The sequence below is a fragment of the Aspergillus ruber genome (genome assembly GCF_000600275.1).
Source record: "Aspergillus ruber CBS 135680 unplaced genomic scaffold scaffold00034, whole genome shotgun sequence".
Classification (NCBI taxonomy): Eukaryota; Fungi; Ascomycota; class Eurotiomycetes; order Eurotiales; family Aspergillaceae; genus Aspergillus; species Aspergillus ruber.
In genome coordinates, this window is record NW_024467330.1 from 62,053 (window position 1) to 81,990 (window position 19,938).

Genomic DNA, 19,938 nt, shown 5'->3' on the forward strand with positions numbered 1-19,938 from the left:
CATCGTCGAGAGATGTCAGGTCCTCTTTAGGGGTTTTCTCCAAAGACGATATCAGAATAATGTTTGTCTGATAAAATTGCGGACAAAATAAAGGAAGTGTTAGACCTGCAATGGGCACTCATCTCGATTCTAGCAATGTCCGACGCTGCGGTCGTGCCAGAATTGCTCTTGATACCGGTACTCCGGCAGAGGAGTTGAACCCAACAAGCATTCAAATTGCGCTCAAGCGAAGCACTTCACGTTTCGAAAAAGAGCACGTGAGGTTGCTGGTATGATTCCACGTTGTTTTCTAAAGGTATGAAGAGCCGGACAGCGTCCTTGGCCGTCGCTCGGGTTTTTCGCCATGGGGGTCATGGGTCTGTTATGCATGGTTAGCTTTCAAGGTTAAAGGCATAGCCCGATACTTGTGCAACAAAACCGATAGAAAGAAGTTCAAACAACGACGTGCACGGCCTAAGCTCGTATATTTGATGGGGAGAATTGGGAAGTGCCGGAGGAAGTGTTGCAGCAGCTTGGTTGTTGGAAGATGAACTGACGTGAGTGAAAGAATAAAAGGGTATATCTTGACGATGGTAGAGGCTCCAAGATACATGGTAAGATGTTCACTAAAGGAGGCTCATCAAGGTATGTGACTTTACTACGACCAGGGCGCAAGATTTAAGAGAGAAAGTCTATTATGTACTCCGAAGGAGATACTCGAGCCAAGTCTATCTATATACAAGCAAAACCAACCAAGGCCATCCAAACAGGGGTATACCTAGCAGAACATTAAAACAACGTATGCAAGCCATGGTGGAATCCAAAATCGCTCAAAAGTAAAATAGAAGAGAAGATATGCACATCAATAAAAAGCAACCATAAGAGATGATAAAAGATTAGACCGACCTCCACCAGGGAACCAATCGATCATGCATCTTCACCACCATTTTTGTTGTATGGTTCACTTTCGGGTGTATTTGCCAATGCGCTCTGCAGCGCACTAGTCAAATCAATATGGAAGAATGGCCGGTTGATGCCCTGCACCATCGCCACCTTGCGCGGCCCTTGGCTTTGGTACGCCTTGCTGGACTTGAGGTCCTTTTGCAGCTTGTCGTCGCGGGAGCTGCTGCTGCTACCGTCGGACGACTCCTCGATATCACGACTGGTCTCATGTGTTGTAGTATGGGACTGGTTCTTGAGACCCTGCTCGGGGTCTTCTCCCTTCGGAGGAGGCGGATTGATATGCTGGTTGTTGATGATCTCGGCGTGCGCGGCGGCGGAGGAACTGCCTTCAATCTCGGCCACACTGAAGATGGGTTTCCAGCGGTGGAAACCGTTGTCAGAGGCAGGGGTGGGGAAACCAAAACCGGCAGAGGCAAGAGCACGCTTGGTCCAACGGTTGTTGATGTGGGCAAAGTGCCACTGGACGCGCTCAGGGGCGGCGTACATGTCGAGTTGGTTGCGGACGTCGATGAGGTTCTGGATTGAGGTCACGTCGACGTTGTTGACAGATGAGAAATCAAGAATAACGGCGCGAAGAAGGGGTAGGTGCTTTTCGTCATCTGCCACAATGCCCTTGCGTGGGCCTGGGTCGTTCCATGGGCGGTCACCGGGCTTCGAGTAGGCGAAGGGGTTTGTGCGGCGAGTTTGCGAGAAAATGGTCCGGACCAGGTTATCAGTGTAGTGGTTGGCGTTGGGGTAATTGAATCCTTCGGAGAATCGGTAAATGAAGATACCAGGGAATGGTTGCTCCACATTGACCTCCGGGTTCGATCCGTCGTTATGGCTGATGGGGAGGAAAATCGAACGGTGCAGCTGGTCCTGATCCTCGGAAGAACGGTTGTTGACGGGACCATACTTCCCTTGCTCATCCACGAGGTGGTCGCCAATAACAGAGTGAATAGACACCCTGCCCATGAATTGGCCGCGGGCCTTGGCCACGCGGAACAGCAGAACGGCAGCCGAAATACAGATAGTGCAGTAGATACCGTCCTCAATAGTGGCGAAGACGGAGACAAACACACCGACGAAGAAGATAATAACATCCAAGGGTGAAACGCGCCAGAACTGGTAAACTGTGTTGGGAGGGGTAATTAGGTCACCAACGGCGTGAATGATGACACCGGCCAGAGACGATTTGGGGATGTAGAAGAAAACAGCCGTCAGGGCGTAGATAGCGATAAGGACAAGAATGGCCGTGATGCAACCAGCAAGGGGAGTCCGGACACCGGCCTTGGACTTGATGGCGGTACGCGAGAAGGAACCAGTGGCGGGGTAGGCACCGAGGAAAGGACCAAGCAGGTTGGACACACCGATGGCAACCATCTCCTGGGAAGGATCGATGGTGTAGTTGTTGACACGACCAAAGGACTTGGAAATGGCAATGTGTTCGATTAAAAGGACAATGACGGCAGCGGGAAGTTCGTTGGCGAAGGCCTTGATGATTCTGGTGTTGATAACCGGGACAGCGGCATTCTGGAAACCTCGTGGCACTTCGCCAATAACCTGGAACAGAGGATCATCTTTCCGGTGCAGGTTGACTGCAGCACTGATCATGGTGTAGAACAGAATGACAAAGACGGTACGCAGGGTGGCGGCAAAGAAGAAGATCTTGGCCCGTTGAGGGTACTTTTTAGCGCCGTAGCTGCAAGCGAAACGGATGATATATAACATGGCAAGAGCGGTAACACCCATGGCGGCGTCGATCTTCGCGCTGGGAAGGTACTTCAAAGTGTCAATGATAACTTCGTAGGTAGCACCTCGAGTGCTGAAATCCGCGGTCTGTCCAAGCAAGCTCTTGACCTGGCCGGCGATAATGTTGAGAGCGGAGCCGGTCATGAAGGCTGAAATGGCGGGAAGAGGAATGAAGTCAACGATAAAACCCAGTCGGGCCAGACCCAAGAAACAGACGATTGCACCGCAGAGGATGGCCATGGCGGAAGCGATGATATGGCCCTCAATATCGGGTTCAATTTCCTTAGCCTTGATGACGACGGAACCAACGACAGTAGACAAGACAGCAACGGGACCGATGGTGATATCCTTGGAGGTAGCGAAGAACCAGTAGATCAAGACACCCATGAAGGACGAGTAGAGACCGAACTGCACATCCAACTCGGCCAGTTTGGCGTAGGCCATACCCTGGGGAATGACAACACAACCGACCGTGATACCTGCGACCAAGTCTCCGATAAACCATTGCCAGTTATACCGGGTAATCCATGACAAGAAAGGGAAGAGGCTGTAGACATAGAGACCAAGGGCACGCAACGAGGGGGTGTGCTCTTTGATCCATTCGTAAGATGTAGGTTCGGGTTCGAGGTAGGAGTAGGTTTCCATAGTGCCAACCGAAAAGGTCGACTCGCCCCGGGTGACGGCGTCTTGGTCGGCATTGAGAGGGTCACGGTAGGCGACCTGAATCCCAAGGCCTTTTGCCAGGCCATGGCCGACCTTGGTCTTGAGGTCTTCTTTAGACATGGTGAAAGATGAGGTTGGGAGCAAGGCTCAGCCTGGCTCAATCGACCTCTATATAAGGTAGAGGGTAAAGAAAGCCCTTTCCAGAAGGGATAGGCACGAAAGTGGTGAATCAATCGTATATAATCGAGACAAAAAGAGTATATACCAGTGGCTGAAGATATGTTCAAATAAATCCCATGGCGAGATCGCGAAAGAAAAAAAAAATAAACTAGTGGAAGTAATCAATCGGAGGCCAAGTCCGATGTCGTGATCTCGAGCTGGTATGGCAGCACCGGGGGTATTTCTGTACAGGGGTGTAGTACTTTTGAATTGAAGGTAATAGAAACGATGTAATATCCAAATAAAATGAAAAAATAACCAGCGTGTTCTTGCGTGGGTGGCGTTGGGTACCCTAGACTCCGATGTTTTGCCGCGGACTATGCTGCGCAGACAATGGATAGAAGATAAACCAAGAGGAAGAAAGGAAAAACAGAGAAACAGAGCAGTTTTTGAACGAGCCGTTGAACTGGTCAAAAATAAAGCAGAGGTACGTATGCGGATGACAAGTTGATAGCAGTAATGGATCGTCAGGATAGAATTAGTAGCAACAAGTCTGGGATTTGCCGCAGGTTCTGGACCCGATGACGACGGCGTGGGCCGTGGTTGTTATTTTATCTCGGGACAGTCCCGTAGTACAGCATCCATAATTTTTTTTTGTACCCATTGTATTCTCTACTCTGTAGTCTATACATTCAATGCTCTACTTGTACTAGATACATACTACTTGAGTATGTACAGCATATGTATGTCTACTCAGTGTATGGCGCATAACTGCGTGTATAACTGTCATTCTCTGTCCGTAAACGCCAAGCCACTATCTCCAGCTCCAGACCCGCTAGGGCAAGGGCTCGTCCACCCACCAATAAAATATGACCCGGCTCCGCGCTACCCCACAAGCCTCGTGCAGTGACCCTCCACCTTTAATCCCTATTCACCAATCATAATTCTGTCAGAACACGCCATCGCTTTGACTGATGGTGAAACCTGCGAACGGCTGCCGGCGGGGCGTTCTTGAAGATTGCCTGTTTGGGAAGTCTTGTTCCTTTTTGCTATCGAGCACGTCCGGGGTAGCTGAGCTTAGTTGGTTTAAAGTATATATAAATGTGTTGGTCACGACTCTATAATGATCAAATTCTACTTATTTCTCCGTATACTTTTAGTTACTATTTTTATATTCAACTCCATATTGAATAACTAATGGAGATGCATTTCTCCGGCATCACACAATATGTACCCCACTCTAACACCATCCAGATCAAAATCACATCATCCATCTTATCGCTGCTTGGCCTACTCTTTTGAGTTGACTTGCCGTACTTCAGGTTGACAGGAACTCAACTTTAATTCTCGCATTGACACTGCCAATCTCGTTGAGACCTCTCTTTTCGTCCTCCCTTACATATAACTGGGTGCTTCGTGCTTTGTCCATAATCTACGAAGTTCCAAGGAACGAATCCTGCCATGTCATTCTTGGCCCCATGATCACCTATAGAGTTACGCTTATTTGCTTTTCCAAACTCATGGGCTCGTATAGAGGAGTTGGGTAACCAATGAGGCTATGTTTAAATTAATCATTAGCTTGGCTCGTTATCACACGAGCGCAAGTACTTGTACAAGAAGCAATGAATATTCAAGTATCTCCACGGAGTATGGATGTCATAGTACACTATACAAAGGTACGATACATACTTGCTTAATGTGCTCCATGGAGTAGCTTAATTACGTGCAGGGTCGTACGATCTGACCAAGGCTCTGGACTCGACTCGACTGAGAAATATCCCTCATGCAAGACAAGTACTCGACCATCCTGAATCCTGTACACCGGAGGGAAGTGAAACGATTTACCGTCTTCTAGATCTGGTCACTTGCACGTAGTAGCCTTGCGGCTGAAGCGGTTCAAGTGTTTAGATGGGCGACATGGTTACATCGGCTGTGGTGATAGTATCAGCTGAGCTTATTATGTCGTGCTACTGGTTCTGTCCATGTGATTTAACAACGCATTTGAACCTCAGTCGAATGTGTGCGGACTCGGCCAGGGGACGCTCCAATACTGCATAGGAAGACACAATGCGTTCCAGTAAGCTGCAGACATTAAATGGAGACAAGCGTACGGGCACAGGGCTTGGTTAGGACGTGCAAAACTTGATCTCCATGACCGGAGTAACCCGCCAACAGTGCACAGACCCAGAGTAACACCGTTTGTGTTTGAGAGCCAGTTGATATAAATTTGTACAAATGTATCTCTGACTAGCCTCGGTATCTAGTCTGAGACGCATTGATCTCAACATGAAACCGCAGATCGAATTTTGCATTAGACCTAGTTTTAGGGTTATATCTGAGACAGCAGCTTTATCAAATTCAGCATAGCACCTACGTCCATTCGGTTCACTCATTCCGGCTTGAGGGCGCTGTTTCAAGGCATATGCAAAGCAATTCTATTGATCCGCTCACAGTATAGCACTTGTTTGGACTTCTGCCACTCGGCACTGTTTCAAGGCAAACCAATGCAATCCAATTGATTGATCTATAAACATCGACACGCTCCGACCCATATCATTCCCATTCAAACAATTAACGAAATTCCCACCGTGTTCTCGTTCATCTCATCACCTCCAGCCCCATTCCCATGCAACCCAATGAGCAACCGCATTATGCAAGGGAATAAATTAAAACAAAAGGAAAAAGAAAGTTCATAACAGGAATGGGGGAAGAAAGAAAAGAGGAAAAAAGATTCCATTATCATCTCCCAAGTCTCATGAGCGAAACGCCAGCCAGCAAAAGCAAATCATAAGCAGAGAAAGAAAAAAATAAACCCAGAAAATCACCAGGGCTGAAATGGTATCATAAAATTTTCATCATTTGCCCCAGCAGCGTCAACTTCATAAATTCTGTCCCAAATTTGAGTCGTTTACTGAGATGCACACTGCACCCGCTCGGCACCCGCAGGAACATCGTCGTCATCCTCATCCATGCCAGCAGCAGCACCCTGTGCCCGGGCCTGCGAGTACTCGCTCGAGTCAACGTTCTCAGGCTCAAAGTCTTCCACCATAGCGTCGGCAGGAGCGTGAGTTTGCTCCATACGGGGAGGCAAAACCTGCTCCAAAAGGTGAAGGTTCTGCAGCTGGTCCTTCTCGGGGAACTTCACGTCAAACTGAATGTAGAGGTTACCATGGTCGTGGTGACGGAACGAAGGCATACCCTGGCCCTGAACCACCTTGATGGAGCCTGAAGATGTCTGTTAGCATTGTATTTTCCTTCACATACAGCTTTACGCAAACTTACCAGGAGTGACAACCTCGCCAGGAGCGATGTTCACATTCAACCACCGGTCGTCGAGGTGCTCAACGGAGAAGCTGCCTCCACCAAGAGCCGTAAGAAGATCAATCTCAACTTGGTAGAAAAGGTCGTCCTCTTTGCGCTGGAACCGCGGGTGAGGCTTGGTCTCAATCTCGAAGACAACATCTCCGGGCATGACACCAGGAATCTGGTCACCCTCTCCGCGGAACTCAACCTTGTGGCCGTTCCTGATACCCTTGTCGACATGGACGTGGAGCACCTTGCGCTCAACAACGGTCTTCTTACCACTACACTTCTTGCAACGGTCCTTATCACGGATCATCTCCCCCTCGCCATTACAGTCAGGGCAAACGGTCTGGAAGCGCTGAATCATGGGACCCATCTGGCGCATCATGGTCTTCATACCAGAGCCATTGCAGCCGGTACACGACTTGACGGCGCCGTCCTTACCACCGCGACCCTCGCAGCCTGAGCAAATGACAGACTTCTGCAACGCAAGCTTCGAGACCTTGCCGCGGTAAATGTCCTCCAGGTTGACCTTGTGAACGTGGTGGATGGTACGGGCCTTCTTTGGGCCAGTGTCCCGCATACCACCGCCGAACATGCCACCAAACGGACCGCCGCCGCCGCCGAAGAACTGCGCGAAGAGATCCTCAGCGCCCATTCCACCACCGGCACCACCACCCTCGAGGCCTTCTTCACCGAGTTGATCATAGACGGAGCGCTTGTCCGGGTCCGACAGAATCTCGTAGGCATGAGACAGTTCCTTGAATTTATCGGCGGCTTCGGGATTGTCTGCGTTCTTGTCTGTACGCAAAGTTATAATTAGTATTCCAAAGCTAAACCTCTCTTGCACATAAAGCCAACATACCAGGGTGGTACTTAAGAGCACCCTTCTTGTAAGCCGACTTCAACTGAGCCTCAGAGGCTGAATCGGGAACCTGATCGCCAGCTTGTTAGTTTCACCGCTCCGACTGAATCATGAAACATATCGCAAGGTCCTTACCCCGAGGATGTCATAAAGCTTGGTGTCGTGAACCATTGTGAAGGTCTAGTCTAAAAGCTGACGGAAAAGAGGGGAAATCGAAGAACTTTTCGGAAATGTGCGAATCAAAAGGAGGACGAAGAAGAAAACAGAAGAGGATATCAAACGCCCGGAGAAAAGAGAAAAAACAGCCTTGGTCTTTTGACCAGCGACTTCGATATTTGAGGGTGGGATTGGAGATGGGGAAAAGATGAAAGAAGGATCTTTTGTGAAGATGTTTCGATTATCACCGCGGCGGCGATAGGCAGCGGCTGCGGTGTATTGGTAATACAGGCCCACGTAAATTTGGTAACCCAATTACCAGGGTCAGGCACCAACGAACTACCAAATCAAGTCGTAATACGTGTTTATTTCACAATCAGTAGGTAATTCAGATACCGGAGATAAAGATGAGGTGAGAAATGGTCTAAAACAACTACAGGAAGGGCAATCCCGATATAAAAAGGACCGTAGAATACTACTAATAACCTTCCTCGCACTCAATCTCAAAACACATAAAAGTCCGACCTCTCTCTCTTCTCTCACCTGCGCATTCTGGCTGCTTCGATTGCTTGTTTAGAAGGAAATCCATGGCCCGAGCGCTGGTACCGTCGGTCTTCCATGCGATTCTTCGCCTTTCCAACTCTTTCGCCGCCTTTCCATGAAGGCAAATGGTATTCGTAATTACGCGCCCGTGACAGGGTTCCAGTATTCCAGGTTGGCAGTTGCCTACTGTTGATGGGATAAAAATACGGTATTGTGGTTTCTTCCATGCGCTTCCACGGAAAAGAGGCAGAGATTTGATAGAAATTGGTCTATCATTTGGCTAACACTGGAACAGGAGGGTGTATTAAGTGGCAATATTAGTCAATTTAGGTTAATTAGTTAGCGCCAATATAGAAGATAAAGTTAATGCCCGCAATGTATCCTTCAGCTGTTATGCGCAGAATTTATGCACAAATTTTCCTTGTGGCTAACTAGTATTTAATCCTCAGGCACCAAGGTGCCACATTGGATGGGCTCAACCACTCGCTTATCAGAATCCGGAGCCCATACGGAATTTGACTGCGGAACGAGCTAGTCATGACAATATGGAGTTGTCTATCTTGTAGTGTTATCTGTAATCTGGAACCTGACTGCCCTCCTCACCTTCAATCCCCTCAATTTCTATACTTACTCCCATATCATCAACACAATGGAACAACACCCCGGTTTTGTCGCTGCCGTCGAAGAGGCTCAGAAGGGTGCCGCTGAGGGTGGTGTCCCGATTGGCGCAGCATTGGTATCCAAGGATGGTAAGATCCTAGGAAGGGGACACAACATGCGCGCTCAGAATGGAAGTGCCATTCTGCACGTTAGTCCTTCCTTCTACATGCAAGGCGTAAAATAAACTCACGTCAAATTTGTAGGCCGAGATGTCCGCTCTTGAAAACTCTGGCCGTTTGCCCGCATGGGCCTACGAGGGGGCCACTATGTATACTACCCTTTCTCCCTGTGACATGTGCACTGGTGCCTGTCTACTCTACAAGGTGAATCGGGTGATCATTGGTGAGAACAAGAACTTTATGGGCGGTGAGGATTATCTTCGCGCTCGGGGAAAGGAAGTCATCGTGTTGGACAATGAAGAGTGCAAGCACTTGATGGAGAAGTTCGTCAAGGAAAAGCCTGAACTCTGGTAGGTCTTTCATGTTCTTTTGAGATTCCCAGTCGCTAGACATCGCGGGATCTAATGGTCTTCAGTGATCCTTCTTTACTCGGATTCACCATGTTGCCCCAGTAATGTACTAATCGCAAACTTTTAGGAATGAGGATATCTCAATTTAGGTTCAGGCGTCTGGTGGTTCAGGTCAATGTGTTGATTGAAGGAAGTTTCGTCATCAATCATGTACATAAAACCAATATCCGGACGTTGTAAGTACTCATTCGCATAAGAATCGATTGACTTAAGTTGTCAAGCGGTGGATTTCTTCGAAGAAGAACTTCAAATCATCCGGCTTAACGAACGGAGTGACACCTGTAATCGTTAGTCTTGCGTGGGCAATATTGAAAGAATGCGTGGCATACCATGTCCCAGATTGGCAATCCATCCCTGTTTACCCTTTTGGAACCCATCAACCATAGTCTTAACGGCTTCCGCGATGGCCGGGCGGCCTCCATAGAGTGCACCAGGGTCAGCATTTCCTTGGATAGTCACACGCCCATTCGCGATCTTGAAGGCCTCGGCCGGGTCATGCAGCCAGTCAAGACCAACAACGTTGTAGCCCGACTCGCAAAGGTCATCCAGCGCATACCATGCGCCCTTCGCAAAGACCGTCATCGGCACTGGTTCCAACCCCATCTGCTCCAACCTCTTCGGCAGGTTGGCAGAGATATAGCGCAGATACGGAAGAGCAAAGCTCTTGAAAGACGCCGGAGAAAGCTCACCAGCCCACGAATCGAAGACCTGGACCAACTGTGCTCCCGCCAAAACCTGGAGAGCCAGGTATTCCACACAAATCTCTGCGATTTTCTGCAGCAATGCCTGCGACTGCTGCGGGTACTTATAGAGCCACGTCTTAGCCTGGACGAACATCTTACTTCCTCCGCCCTCAACCATGTAGCACAGCAGAGTCCAGGGCGCGCCACAAAAACCGATCAGCGGCACACGGCCCTGCAGCTTATGCCGGGTGAGGGTAATAGCCTTGTATACATAGTCCAGCTCATCCTTGACATTAACATCTTTCTGCATGACCCTCTCGTATTGACCATCGTCCGGCGACTGGAGTGGGTCAGGAAAGTGAGGGCCCTTCTTATCCACCATTTCAACCTGCATTCCCATAGCCTGAGGAATGACCAGGATATCTGAGAAGATAATGGCGGCATCGATAAGACCGGTATATCGTTCGACGGGTTGGATGGTAATCTCCGATGCGACTTCGGGTGTCCGGCAACATTCGAAGAAGTCGCGGCTGCCTTTGGCTTCATGATACTCGGGGAGGTAACGTCCAGCTGCAAAACCGTCAATGTGTCAGACTCTCACTTTATTTCTTTTCACATCGCTATCAATGTCATTGGGAACTCACCTTGCCTCATAACCCATATCGGAGGACGTTCCACTTTCTCGCCTGCAATTACGTCAGATTTGTCTCAATTGGAGGGCCTCAACTTGTATACCTCGTGCGGTTCTGAGTAGAAGATCGTTCTTGAGAGGCTCGAATTGTTTCTGCATTTTGGCGAGATGGTGTGTCGTTGTGATGAAGGGACCGTGGAAAGGCGGGGCGATATTTTATCAGCTCGGTGTCTCGGCCCATCCGGCGCTCAGCGGGCCCGTTCTACGGGAGCGAGTACAGGTTGCCTGCAAAGTGATAAGTGTAGACTCGTATAGCTTGTAACATGTATATTTGAAGGTACTAATTATTTACACGGATCTACCTAATCATTGCAATCCCAATTGTATACATCCTTTTCAAATTAATCATCTTCGTCTTTTCTCTTCCGGAGATTAGCCATGCTGTATGTAGACTCATTCAGTTCCCTTCGTTGTTTCCCTTCAGCTGCTGCTGTGATATTCGAAGTACCTTGGGTGCTGATTGCCTCTGGCAATTCATGGATGGGCTCCCATTCCAGAGATTCCGAACCAGCCTTCACGCGGAATGCTTCCAAGAGAGTCTGGGGAGAAGAAGAGCTTTCCCTCCATTCTTGAGTCGAACCAGCCTTGCGAACACCGTCAATAGAAACAACAATTGCTTCATTGTTACTTGTCAGGTCGAGAACATTTCCAGAGAGCTGGATAGGGTTGTGGGCCTTCAGTGTCCCGGTTGGTTCCAGCACAAAGCATAAAAGTTGCGAGGATCTATGGTAGATTTTAGACACTAATCTCCAAGGATAGATAAAACATGTACTTACCCCTCAAGACTAACAATGATGATATTCGACATTCCAAGAGACACAGCCCAGATGCCGCGGACAGCGACCTCCGTAGTTTCAGAGGCATTATCCACGAGAGGGACCTTTTGAAGTATGTGACTCTCTGTCCATTTCCAGACGAACAAGTGGCTGTCACCGCCACCTGAAATGAGATATTCCGGCGCCCACTGAGGGACACAAAGTTTGCTAATAAATGAATTGTGACCCAGGCAAAAGTTCTCAATGACATGGGCTTGAGGAGGGCCACGGGATACCCGGATATGTTCGTCCCGATCTCCAGTCAGGATATATGAGCGTTTGCTACCAGGCAACGAAATATAAATCAAATCTGTCAGCAGCGAGACATGGCCAAGCAATACTTGGTGTTCGAATGTTGGTCCAGTCTTCTCTTCAGGTCTGTAGCCTTCCTTCCATTGCCGTTTTTGCTGTTCCAAAGCCTGCAGGTTCTTCTTAGAGTGCACAGTTAAGGACGTCGCTGCAGGCTGGCTCCTCGCCTGGGCGATTGTCCGGGATGGGAGAGCTGTTGGCCTTTCACTGGGAATTAATGGCAAAGAATAAACATCTCCAAATTTATCCCCGCACAGAATGGTGGTGTCATTGTTGGCCAAGACAATGGCGGATGGCCGCTTTGGCATGTTTCTATTCAGGATGTTAGTATTCAATCTACATCTTTGAAGAAATTTCTCCATACCGTGCACTCAATTGCTCAAGAGCTCCATCATCCCCTACAGAGAAAACACGGACGCATTTGTCTTCCGATGTAAGGACAACCACGTGCTTGCCGCTAGAAGAAGCAACCAGCAGAGGAATACTCGACCACGCAATCGAAGTCGAGAGTTTTTCTGAATCTTTGCCATCAGGTTTTGATTCTTCTCTTGCAGGCGCTTCAGGGTTGGAGACTCTTCGCTTCTTCTCTGGAGGCTCTTGGTTCACTTCCACGCCATCTACATCCCGAGGCCAAATGGCGAGCCGCTGTCCGGTTTCAGCAGCATAAGAGTAAAGTCGCGGACCAGAAGAAGCAATCAGCAAGCTCTGGGAGCAAGTAGATTGTCTATCCACGTATCGGACGCAATGGAATGGATGTTGAAAGTTTCCGGCCATAGTGCAGGTAAAAGACCGGATATCACCGAGTCAGAAATAGGTAAACCGATAATTCAGGAATGACAATGATTTAGCTCTCGCAGATATCATCCAGCCTGGAAGACTGAGAATAACAAATCAAATATCATAAACACGGCTCTATACAGCCGCCGTGAAGCCCTTTTCTTTTTGCGGCTCCGCTGACGGGCGGGGAGCACGTGATCGGCTCGCTAGGCGAAGCCACAAGAAGATTTCCCAAAAATGTCAAAATTCTTTTTTTTTTCTTTCCTTCTTCGAACTTCAACGTCACGATTCGACATCGTACATCACCAGCTTTCAAAACAATTTCCTTGCCCTTAAACATCCTATCTTCAGTGAAATAAGGAGACATGGGGGGCAAGTCGGCTTTCAAGACCGCTTACTTCGAGAAGCTCAAGACCAACCTTGATGAGTTCAAGACGGTCTTCATTGTCGGTATCGACAATGTCAGCTCTCAGCAGATGCACGAGATTCGTCTGAGTCTCCGTGGTGAGGGCGTTGTCCTGATGGGTAAGAACACCATGGTAAGTTTGCGCTCGATCTCTGCCGTACTGGAATAGCTATTGACTTGTGATTTCAGGTTCGCCGTGCCATCAAGGGCTTCGTTGCCGAGAACCCGGAGTACGAGCGTTTGCTTCCCTTCGTTAAGGGTGAGTTTTCCTACCTTGCGATGAAATTTTGCGATCAATTTGGTAGAATTGGACTGACTGGTTTTTTGCAGGTAACGTTGGTTTCATCTTCACCAACGGTGACCTCAAGGAGACCCGTACCAAGATCCTCGCCAACCGTGTCGCTGCCCCGGCCCGTGCTGGCGCTGTTGCTCCTGGCGATGTCTGGATTCCTGCCGGTAACACTGGTATGGAACCGGGTAAGACCTCTTTCTTCCAGGCTCTCGGTGTCCCCACCAAGATTGCTCGTGGTACCATTGAAATTACCTCGGACCTCAAGCTCGTTGAGGCTGGCACCAAGGTCGGACCCTCTGAGGCTTCGCTCCTTAACTTGCTGAACATCTCGCCCTTCACCTACGGTATGACCGTCGCTCAGGTGTACGACAACGGCCAGACTTTCAGCTCTGAGATCCTCGACATTGAGGAGGACCAGCTCCTCAAGGCTCTGTCTTCGGCCATCCAGCGCATTGCTACCGTCTCTTTGGCCACCAACTACCCCACCCTTCCCTCGGTCATGCACTCTCTCGTCAACGGCTACAAGAAGGTTCTCTCTGTTGCCGTCGAGACCGAGTACAGCTGGCCCGAGATTGATGAGCTCAAGGACCGCATTGCCAACCCTGAAGCTTACGCCTCTGCCGCTCCCGCTGCCGCCGCTCCCTCTGGTGGCGACGCCCCCGCCGAGAAGAAGGAGGAGGAGGAAGAGGAGGAGTCTGACGCTGACATGGGCTTCGGTCTCTTCGACTAAGCGCATCGCTCGTCTGATTCACGGAATACGATTGCCATGTATTAGATTTTTCTTATGACCTGTCAATGGTTGGAAATGGAAAAGTTCATGGATACAATCCTTTTGGATATTCATCTAGATATGGACGTAGACATACGTTCCATTTCTCTAATGAGATTGGTGAGTCTTTCATTCCTTCAATCCTCCTTTACCACAACTCCACCCACATGCATTGGTGAATGATGAGACCATTTTTAACTCGTAGCATACCTTCAAGGGATGCTTTGAAGAACAAAAATCGCAACAACAACACTCTAATTTTTTGCTGACACCTTTGCACTCATTCTGCCTTTTCTCATATTATACACTCATATCAAGCGTTGAATGATTGCTAACGAGATTCTAAGATTAGTTATCGATCCAAGTGACCGTGGTCTACGCACTTCGAGCTCCTATAGAACTCACGTAGTTTCGCTTATTGTAGCTCCAGAAACCTGCAATCAATACTATTAAATTCTTCGAGTCATTCAAATACCTCATCGTATCGTAACCCGATCATCTTCCCTATGTAATCCTGTCCGTCCGAAGATACAACGGATCATCCAACCCATCAATAGGAATAAACCGCGGTAGCTCCCTAATTCGCCCAATCCATCTCGTTACATTCCCAAACGGCTCAAGCGAAATATCTCCCATCGGCGCCAACGCAACATATGGAAAAACCGCAATATACGCAATCGTCGGTCGTCCCAACACTAACCATTCCACACTCCCCAAATGCTGATCTAGAATCTGCAACGACTTCTCCCCGCGAATCTTCGCCTCCCGCAGCGTCTGCTCAGTACTCGTAGTCCCCAACCCGTTAAATGTTTCACCAAGAGAAACTATCGCGCGTGCCGTGAAAACACCATACTGCACCCAACTAGCAGCGAAAGCAAGCCAGTTTGTGATGAGCGCTTCTTCTGTTATGTCCGCTGACCTCCAATTATTTCCATCAGGGTTTTGATATTTCCCCGCTAGATAGACCAGGATTGCGGCGGAGTCCGAGGATGAGGTCGCCGTCCACTAGGGTTGGAACTTCGCTTTGTGGGTTGATGGCAAGGAACTTGTCTCCGCGCTGTTCGCCGTTCTGTAGGTCGAGTTGGATTATATCGAGTGGGATGTTGAGGAATGAGGCTAGGAGGCGGGCTTTGTAGCTGTTGCCGGATGCCTCGTTGCTGTATAGCGTTGGCATAGTGGGCTTTGGTTTGGATTATGGTAACGATGTAAGATTGGAGGTGCTTGGGCGGCTTGGATAAGGCTGCCCAGTGCAATTATATATTTGGTGAGGTAGAGACCGTCTTTGCATCACCTCTAACAATGCTCATTGGTGCACGTCAATTAATACGAGCGACTTACCAATCAGCTGGAAAAAGTCCGTTATGACTCGAATGAGTAGAATAAGTGATGCTAAGCAAATCCCGGTGTAATTATCGGGCTATGGCTTGTGTCTCACGTCTCAATCCCTTTAGTAAGATCTCATGCTTTTTCCTCGTAGAATCCCTCGTCCTCTTCGTCTTTTGTTCCATCTTCTTGTGGGGGGTAAGTTTCGATGTCTTCATGGTCGTGTTACTTCCATGGGGTTTCTTCGAGGACTTCCATTAGAACTTGGGTGCCGTGGGATAGGTCGCTGATTGAACTGGTTGTGCGGATATCCCGGCTGTGGAGTTTTTTGACGACAGCGCAGAGGCTGATTTATTACTGGCACTTGGGGATGGTGTTTGTCGAATGGTGAGGGTCCGATTTCTGGGCTTTGTCAGGGTGCTGTCTTAGCAGAGCGTGTGGAAGGGACACTTACGACCAAACTCGGACTCCGTTGGATCTTGACCCATTTTGTACACTTGGTCCCTGAACATCCCGCCAAGAAACGAGTTGTCTTGCAGCTCAACGACAAACTCAACGAATCTGTCATTATGTGATGGATATGCCTTTGCAGCATCACGGAGGGCCACGAAAAGAGGGTCATAGCTGGGTCCATGTACATCTGGCTCTTCGGTTTGTTCCTTGATTATGTGGACAACGGTTTGTCTGCCAGTTTGTGAGATTGGAATCAAAGGATCCAGGAAAAAAAGAGCGTAGGGCTGAGAGGATGTTTGCGTTGGGGGGGGGATAGCTGCGTTAGTCCATTGTTTAGGAACGACTCATATTCGGGGGGTTGATGTTCTCTGAGTACGAGTGGCTGTGGTGGCATTCATTGTATAAAGCAGGCACAATGATAGAATCGATGTTAATACGGAGTACATGAATTGGAAAGAAGAGACTAACGCGCCTTAAGTGTATTAACGACCTTATCCACCCCAAAAAGCCAAAGCCAGCCTTGTCATTGCTCATTCCATAGTCGAAATTCAATATGCATTGCTCTTGGGAACAGCAAAAACGTTTTCCTGTGTTTATGTACGGGGTCTATACTCGGAATCAAGCCCATGCCATGCAAAGACCAAGCCTCTATAATAACGAGGGAATATAACAAGAGCCACATTATGAAAAGAAAGGAATAAAAGAGTCTATACAACAGTTAACAAAATCAACCACCCCCATCCTCACCACCCCTCCCACTAAACCTCCCCCCAAACCCACCCAAATCCCTCCGGAAGAACTTCCCAATATTCTTCAGATTCAGATTCTCATTCAAATTACCAGCGTAGCTATACCCTTCGTTGCTACCGTCCCCTCCAGACGGAGACAAAGCCCCCGAGGACGAGGAGGGCGCAGGACCTCCGGCGCTACCGTTCGAGGGTGTACCGAATCGATCAACACCATCTTTAGCAGCGGAGATAATAACCGAGCCGAGGATGGACGGGTCGAACCGGGATGTAGATGCGGAGCCTAGGCCCTGAGATACAGAACCAGATGAGGAAGTACCAGAGGGCTGCAGTGCTGCAAGGACGGGATTGCTTTGTTGGAGATTCGGTGCGTGGCGTTCAGATGCACGATGCACTTGGAAGAGTTCCACAAGGTGATTCTGTTCTTGACGGCTGCGGATACCCTTCATATCGAGGATCTTGCGGAAATTGGCGTTGCTTTGGTCGGCGATGTGGATTAGGTATGCTTGGACGAGGGCTTCGGGGGGTGAGGGGTGGACTTGAACGGTTTTGAGTAGAGCTTCAATTTTGGAAAAGCTGGAATTTACACGTTTGGCGAAGCTTGCTGGGGTGGGGGGCGGGAGAAGGGATGAGAGGCCGGATTTGAGAGTGTAAGAGTCAAGAAGCATCTATACAAATTAGCCTTGGGTTTCGAGTTCTTACTATAGTTGGGACACTCACCTGTTCTGCTGCCGTCTCTGAAATAGGCTTGCTTTGAAAGACGATCGTAATGAAAAGACTCGATATCAACTCCACAAGATGATCAGTAAAAGCTCTTGCATATTGCTGCTTATGCAAGAACTCTAGAATCTCCGAAGCCTTCGTCTTCGCCTTAGACAACACCTGCCCCACATAAGAGCTCTCATCGCTAACAGCCTCTAAACGATTCCAGGAAGTGTTGCGCATCTCTCGCCAGCAGGGCTCCATTTCAACCTCAACCTGCCGTACAAGGCCTCGTACGGCTGCAGAGGCAATTCCCATGAAGGAATCAGCTTGGCTTTGTAGGTCAACCTTCTCTTTCAGGTTCTTGTCCAGCCGGCCCTTGATCTTCTCCTCTAGTTGGGTACATGTCGTGTAACAATAGTCCGCGGTGTTGAGAACTAGAATGAGGTCTTCCAAAGACGGAACCTTTGAAGGCGTATGCCCTGTAGGTCGTTCGCTGATATAGTAAAGAAGAACCTGCTGCGCATATTGGTCCAAGTATTTCGCAAATACACCGCCCAAGTCCGCAAGACTGCCACCTGTGGAAAGTTTCGCGCATTGCTGCAATGCATGTCTGTAGAAGGTGAAGAGTTCGGTTGATGAGGAGATGACAATGTGAGAGTCGAATTCCTCATCTGGGGGTTTCAGGGGCTGTTGTCGGTACTTTGGTATGAGTGCAGCCAGCTGCTTGTCTTGAGCTTCAACCCATATGCTTAGGTATGGCTCGAAAGCCTCCGAAATTGCTTGGCCGAAGACAGATACCTCGCTCGAGACAAACGTATCGGTTGAAGGCCGCGAAGGACTGGCAAAGCGGCGCTCCAGAGTGTGCTCGAAGTCCAAGGTCTCTTGTAAACACGAGAGTAACAGGTTGACATCGATAGTCTGGCCATTCCGCACCGACCTGGAAAGAATACCCTTGAAATCATCTCTAGTACCTTCACAGAAAACATTGGCCAGAATTTCATCAACCTTCCAGCTTGCCGGAAAAATAGCAGCATAATCTTCATCATAGATCTTCAAAATCCGCTTAAACCACGAGTACCTCCGCGAAATGTTATCCAAAGACCCAGCCTCCTCATTATTCCTGAAAACCTGCCGATACTCCCGCAACTGAAAGTTGCAGTACCAAGTCACAAGCCGCGACCTCGCATGATCCCCAAGCGAATCAATAACCAAGCACCCCTCAGCCAATATCGCATTCTTCGGCCCGACCTCCCCTTTGGCAAACGCCAGCTCGAAATCCTCACAAACTTGTTCCAGTAACTCCCGCTGTATATCCGCCACATTTCTACTCAGCAGCGCAATCTGATCGATCGACCGGTATGACTTGAAATGCGCCATGAGCTGTATAACAGCCTGCAGTAACTGCGCACAGTCGCGGTATTGTCTTGTTCGGCTCAGCGCGCGCAGCTGATCGTACGCTGTCGTGAGCATCTGCAGCCGCTTCAGCGCCGTCATCGACAACGTGAGATTCTTCTTCGCATTGTCCAGTTGCTTGATATCTGCTGTCATCTCTGTAATCGCATGCTCGGTGCTCAATGCGCGGTCGCGAACGTCGTCAATCTTCTTGAATAGCTCGCTCAGGTCGGCTTTGGCTGCTTGGATGCGCTCCACGCTTTCGGCATTGGATGTGACCTGGTCTTCCACCAGCGAGCCGATATCATCGTCCAGTTCATCTTCGTAGGTTTGAAGGGATTCGGACACCTGGGATACGGAGGAGAGGGTGGAAGGGTGCGAGAAGATAGCGTTTAGGTGGTCGATTGGATCGTAGTCAGCTGGTTCGTCGTAATCAGCATATCAGCTATGACACCCCCGGTATATTATAAATAGTGTCTCACCCGCATCTAGAGGATCAAGGCTCGGTTCTTCGTCTGGCAGCATATGGTTGGTGGTGGTTGCGGTGGTAGAAGACATGTCATTTAGTAGCTCCGTCGGAGTACGGAGAACACGCTAGACACACTCGCTGCGATTCCTGGGTCGATAAAGACCCAATATTCGTTGCTTCACTTAAACGAATAACGTGCGAGGCAAATAGAGGGGAAACTATGCCAATAGAACGAATTGACGGCCACTGCAGAGGTTCTCGAGGGGGGAAGTTGGGCACTTGAGCTCCGACGCGATGGAAGACGGAGGCTTGGCACAGTGGAAACCGTCACTGTATGAGATAACTACAAACACACACTCTACTAAGGGAGGGCGAGTTAAATGATGATGATAACAGATTGTTTAGTATAATCGGTACAATGTAGCCATCTATATTGACATGGTCATAAGGCTGTATGAATAAGATAATAGTAGTGTTGTAATTCCAAGTTGAAAAGCCATCGTCCATTCGCCAAAACCATGCAAAAGCAAGTCACTCCGTATATACCCTAACCCAAA

At 49.0% G+C, this 19,938-nt stretch overlaps 9 protein-coding genes across 9 annotated transcripts; 3 read left to right on the forward strand and 6 right to left on the reverse strand.

Annotated features, from left to right (window-relative positions):
- Positions 1-906: 906 nt before the first annotated feature.
- EURHEDRAFT_405969 (SLC26/SulP family anion transporter) lies at positions 907-3,456 on the reverse strand (the record flags this gene model as incomplete). Its single annotated transcript, XM_040780427.1, has 1 exon — positions 907-3,456. One exon carries the CDS (start codon positions 3,454-3,456, stop codon positions 907-909), a length of 2,550 nt encoding a protein of 849 aa, XP_040635166.1.
- Positions 3,457-6,403: 2,947 nt separating this feature from the next.
- EURHEDRAFT_518339 (type I HSP40 co-chaperone YDJ1) lies at positions 6,404-7,834 on the reverse strand (the record flags this gene model as incomplete). Its single annotated transcript, XM_040786664.1, has 4 exons — positions 6,404-6,720; positions 6,778-7,599; positions 7,664-7,733; positions 7,799-7,834. The coding sequence occupies 4 exons, from the start codon at positions 7,832-7,834 to the stop codon at positions 6,404-6,406; spliced, it is 1,245 nt and encodes a 414-aa protein (XP_040635167.1).
- Positions 7,835-9,011: 1,177 nt separating this feature from the next.
- EURHEDRAFT_533605 (cytosine deaminase) lies at positions 9,012-9,681 on the forward strand (the record flags this gene model as incomplete). Its single annotated transcript, XM_040787253.1, has 3 exons — positions 9,012-9,170; positions 9,226-9,491; positions 9,619-9,681. The coding sequence occupies 3 exons, from the start codon at positions 9,012-9,014 to the stop codon at positions 9,638-9,640; spliced, it is 447 nt and encodes a 148-aa protein (XP_040635168.1). The 3' UTR covers positions 9,641-9,681.
- Positions 9,682-9,759: 78 nt separating this feature from the next.
- EURHEDRAFT_464768 (uroporphyrinogen decarboxylase HEM12) lies at positions 9,760-11,024 on the reverse strand (the record flags this gene model as incomplete). The annotated part of the gene is made up of 4 exons (XM_040784986.1): positions 9,760-9,830; positions 9,881-10,804; positions 10,879-10,920; positions 10,970-11,024. The coding sequence occupies 4 exons, from the start codon at positions 11,022-11,024 to the stop codon at positions 9,760-9,762; spliced, it is 1,092 nt and encodes a 363-aa protein (XP_040635169.1).
- Positions 11,025-11,169: 145 nt separating this feature from the next.
- On the reverse strand, positions 11,170-12,962 carry trm82 (putative tRNA methyltransferase). The gene is made up of 3 exons (XM_040785570.1): positions 12,414-12,962; positions 11,702-12,361; positions 11,170-11,648 (listed from the first exon to the last, which is right to left on the reverse strand). Exons 1-3 carry the CDS (start codon positions 12,821-12,823, stop codon positions 11,267-11,269), a joined length of 1,452 nt encoding a protein of 483 aa, XP_040635170.1. The 5' UTR covers positions 12,824-12,962; the 3' UTR covers positions 11,170-11,266.
- A 132-nt stretch (positions 12,963-13,094) lies between these two features.
- EURHEDRAFT_416358 (60S ribosomal protein uL10) lies at positions 13,095-14,727 on the forward strand. The gene is made up of 3 exons (XM_040782931.1): positions 13,095-13,365; positions 13,422-13,491; positions 13,563-14,727. Exons 1-3 carry the CDS (start codon positions 13,192-13,194, stop codon positions 14,252-14,254), a joined length of 936 nt encoding a protein of 311 aa, XP_040635171.1. The 5' UTR covers positions 13,095-13,191; the 3' UTR covers positions 14,255-14,727.
- Positions 14,728-14,797: 70 nt separating this feature from the next.
- EURHEDRAFT_380988 (glutathione S-transferase family protein) lies at positions 14,798-15,467 on the reverse strand (the record flags this gene model as incomplete). The annotated part of the gene is made up of 2 exons (XM_040779354.1): positions 14,798-15,207; positions 15,260-15,467. 2 exons carry the CDS (start codon positions 15,465-15,467, stop codon positions 14,798-14,800), a joined length of 618 nt encoding a protein of 205 aa, XP_040635172.1.
- Positions 15,468-15,573: 106 nt separating this feature from the next.
- On the forward strand, positions 15,574-15,953 carry EURHEDRAFT_240995 (uncharacterized protein). The gene has a single exon (XM_040778064.1). The coding sequence runs from the start codon at positions 15,680-15,682 to the stop codon at positions 15,875-15,877; it is 198 nt and encodes a 65-aa protein (XP_040635173.1). The 5' UTR covers positions 15,574-15,679; the 3' UTR covers positions 15,878-15,953.
- Positions 15,954-16,796: 843 nt separating this feature from the next.
- Positions 16,797-19,470, reverse strand: EURHEDRAFT_518346 (putative GARP complex subunit Vps53; the record flags this gene model as incomplete). The annotated part of the gene is made up of 3 exons (XM_040786665.1): positions 16,797-17,483; positions 17,536-19,331; positions 19,395-19,470. 3 exons carry the CDS (start codon positions 19,468-19,470, stop codon positions 16,797-16,799), a joined length of 2,559 nt encoding a protein of 852 aa, XP_040635174.1.
- Positions 19,471-19,938: the final 468 nt, after the last annotated feature.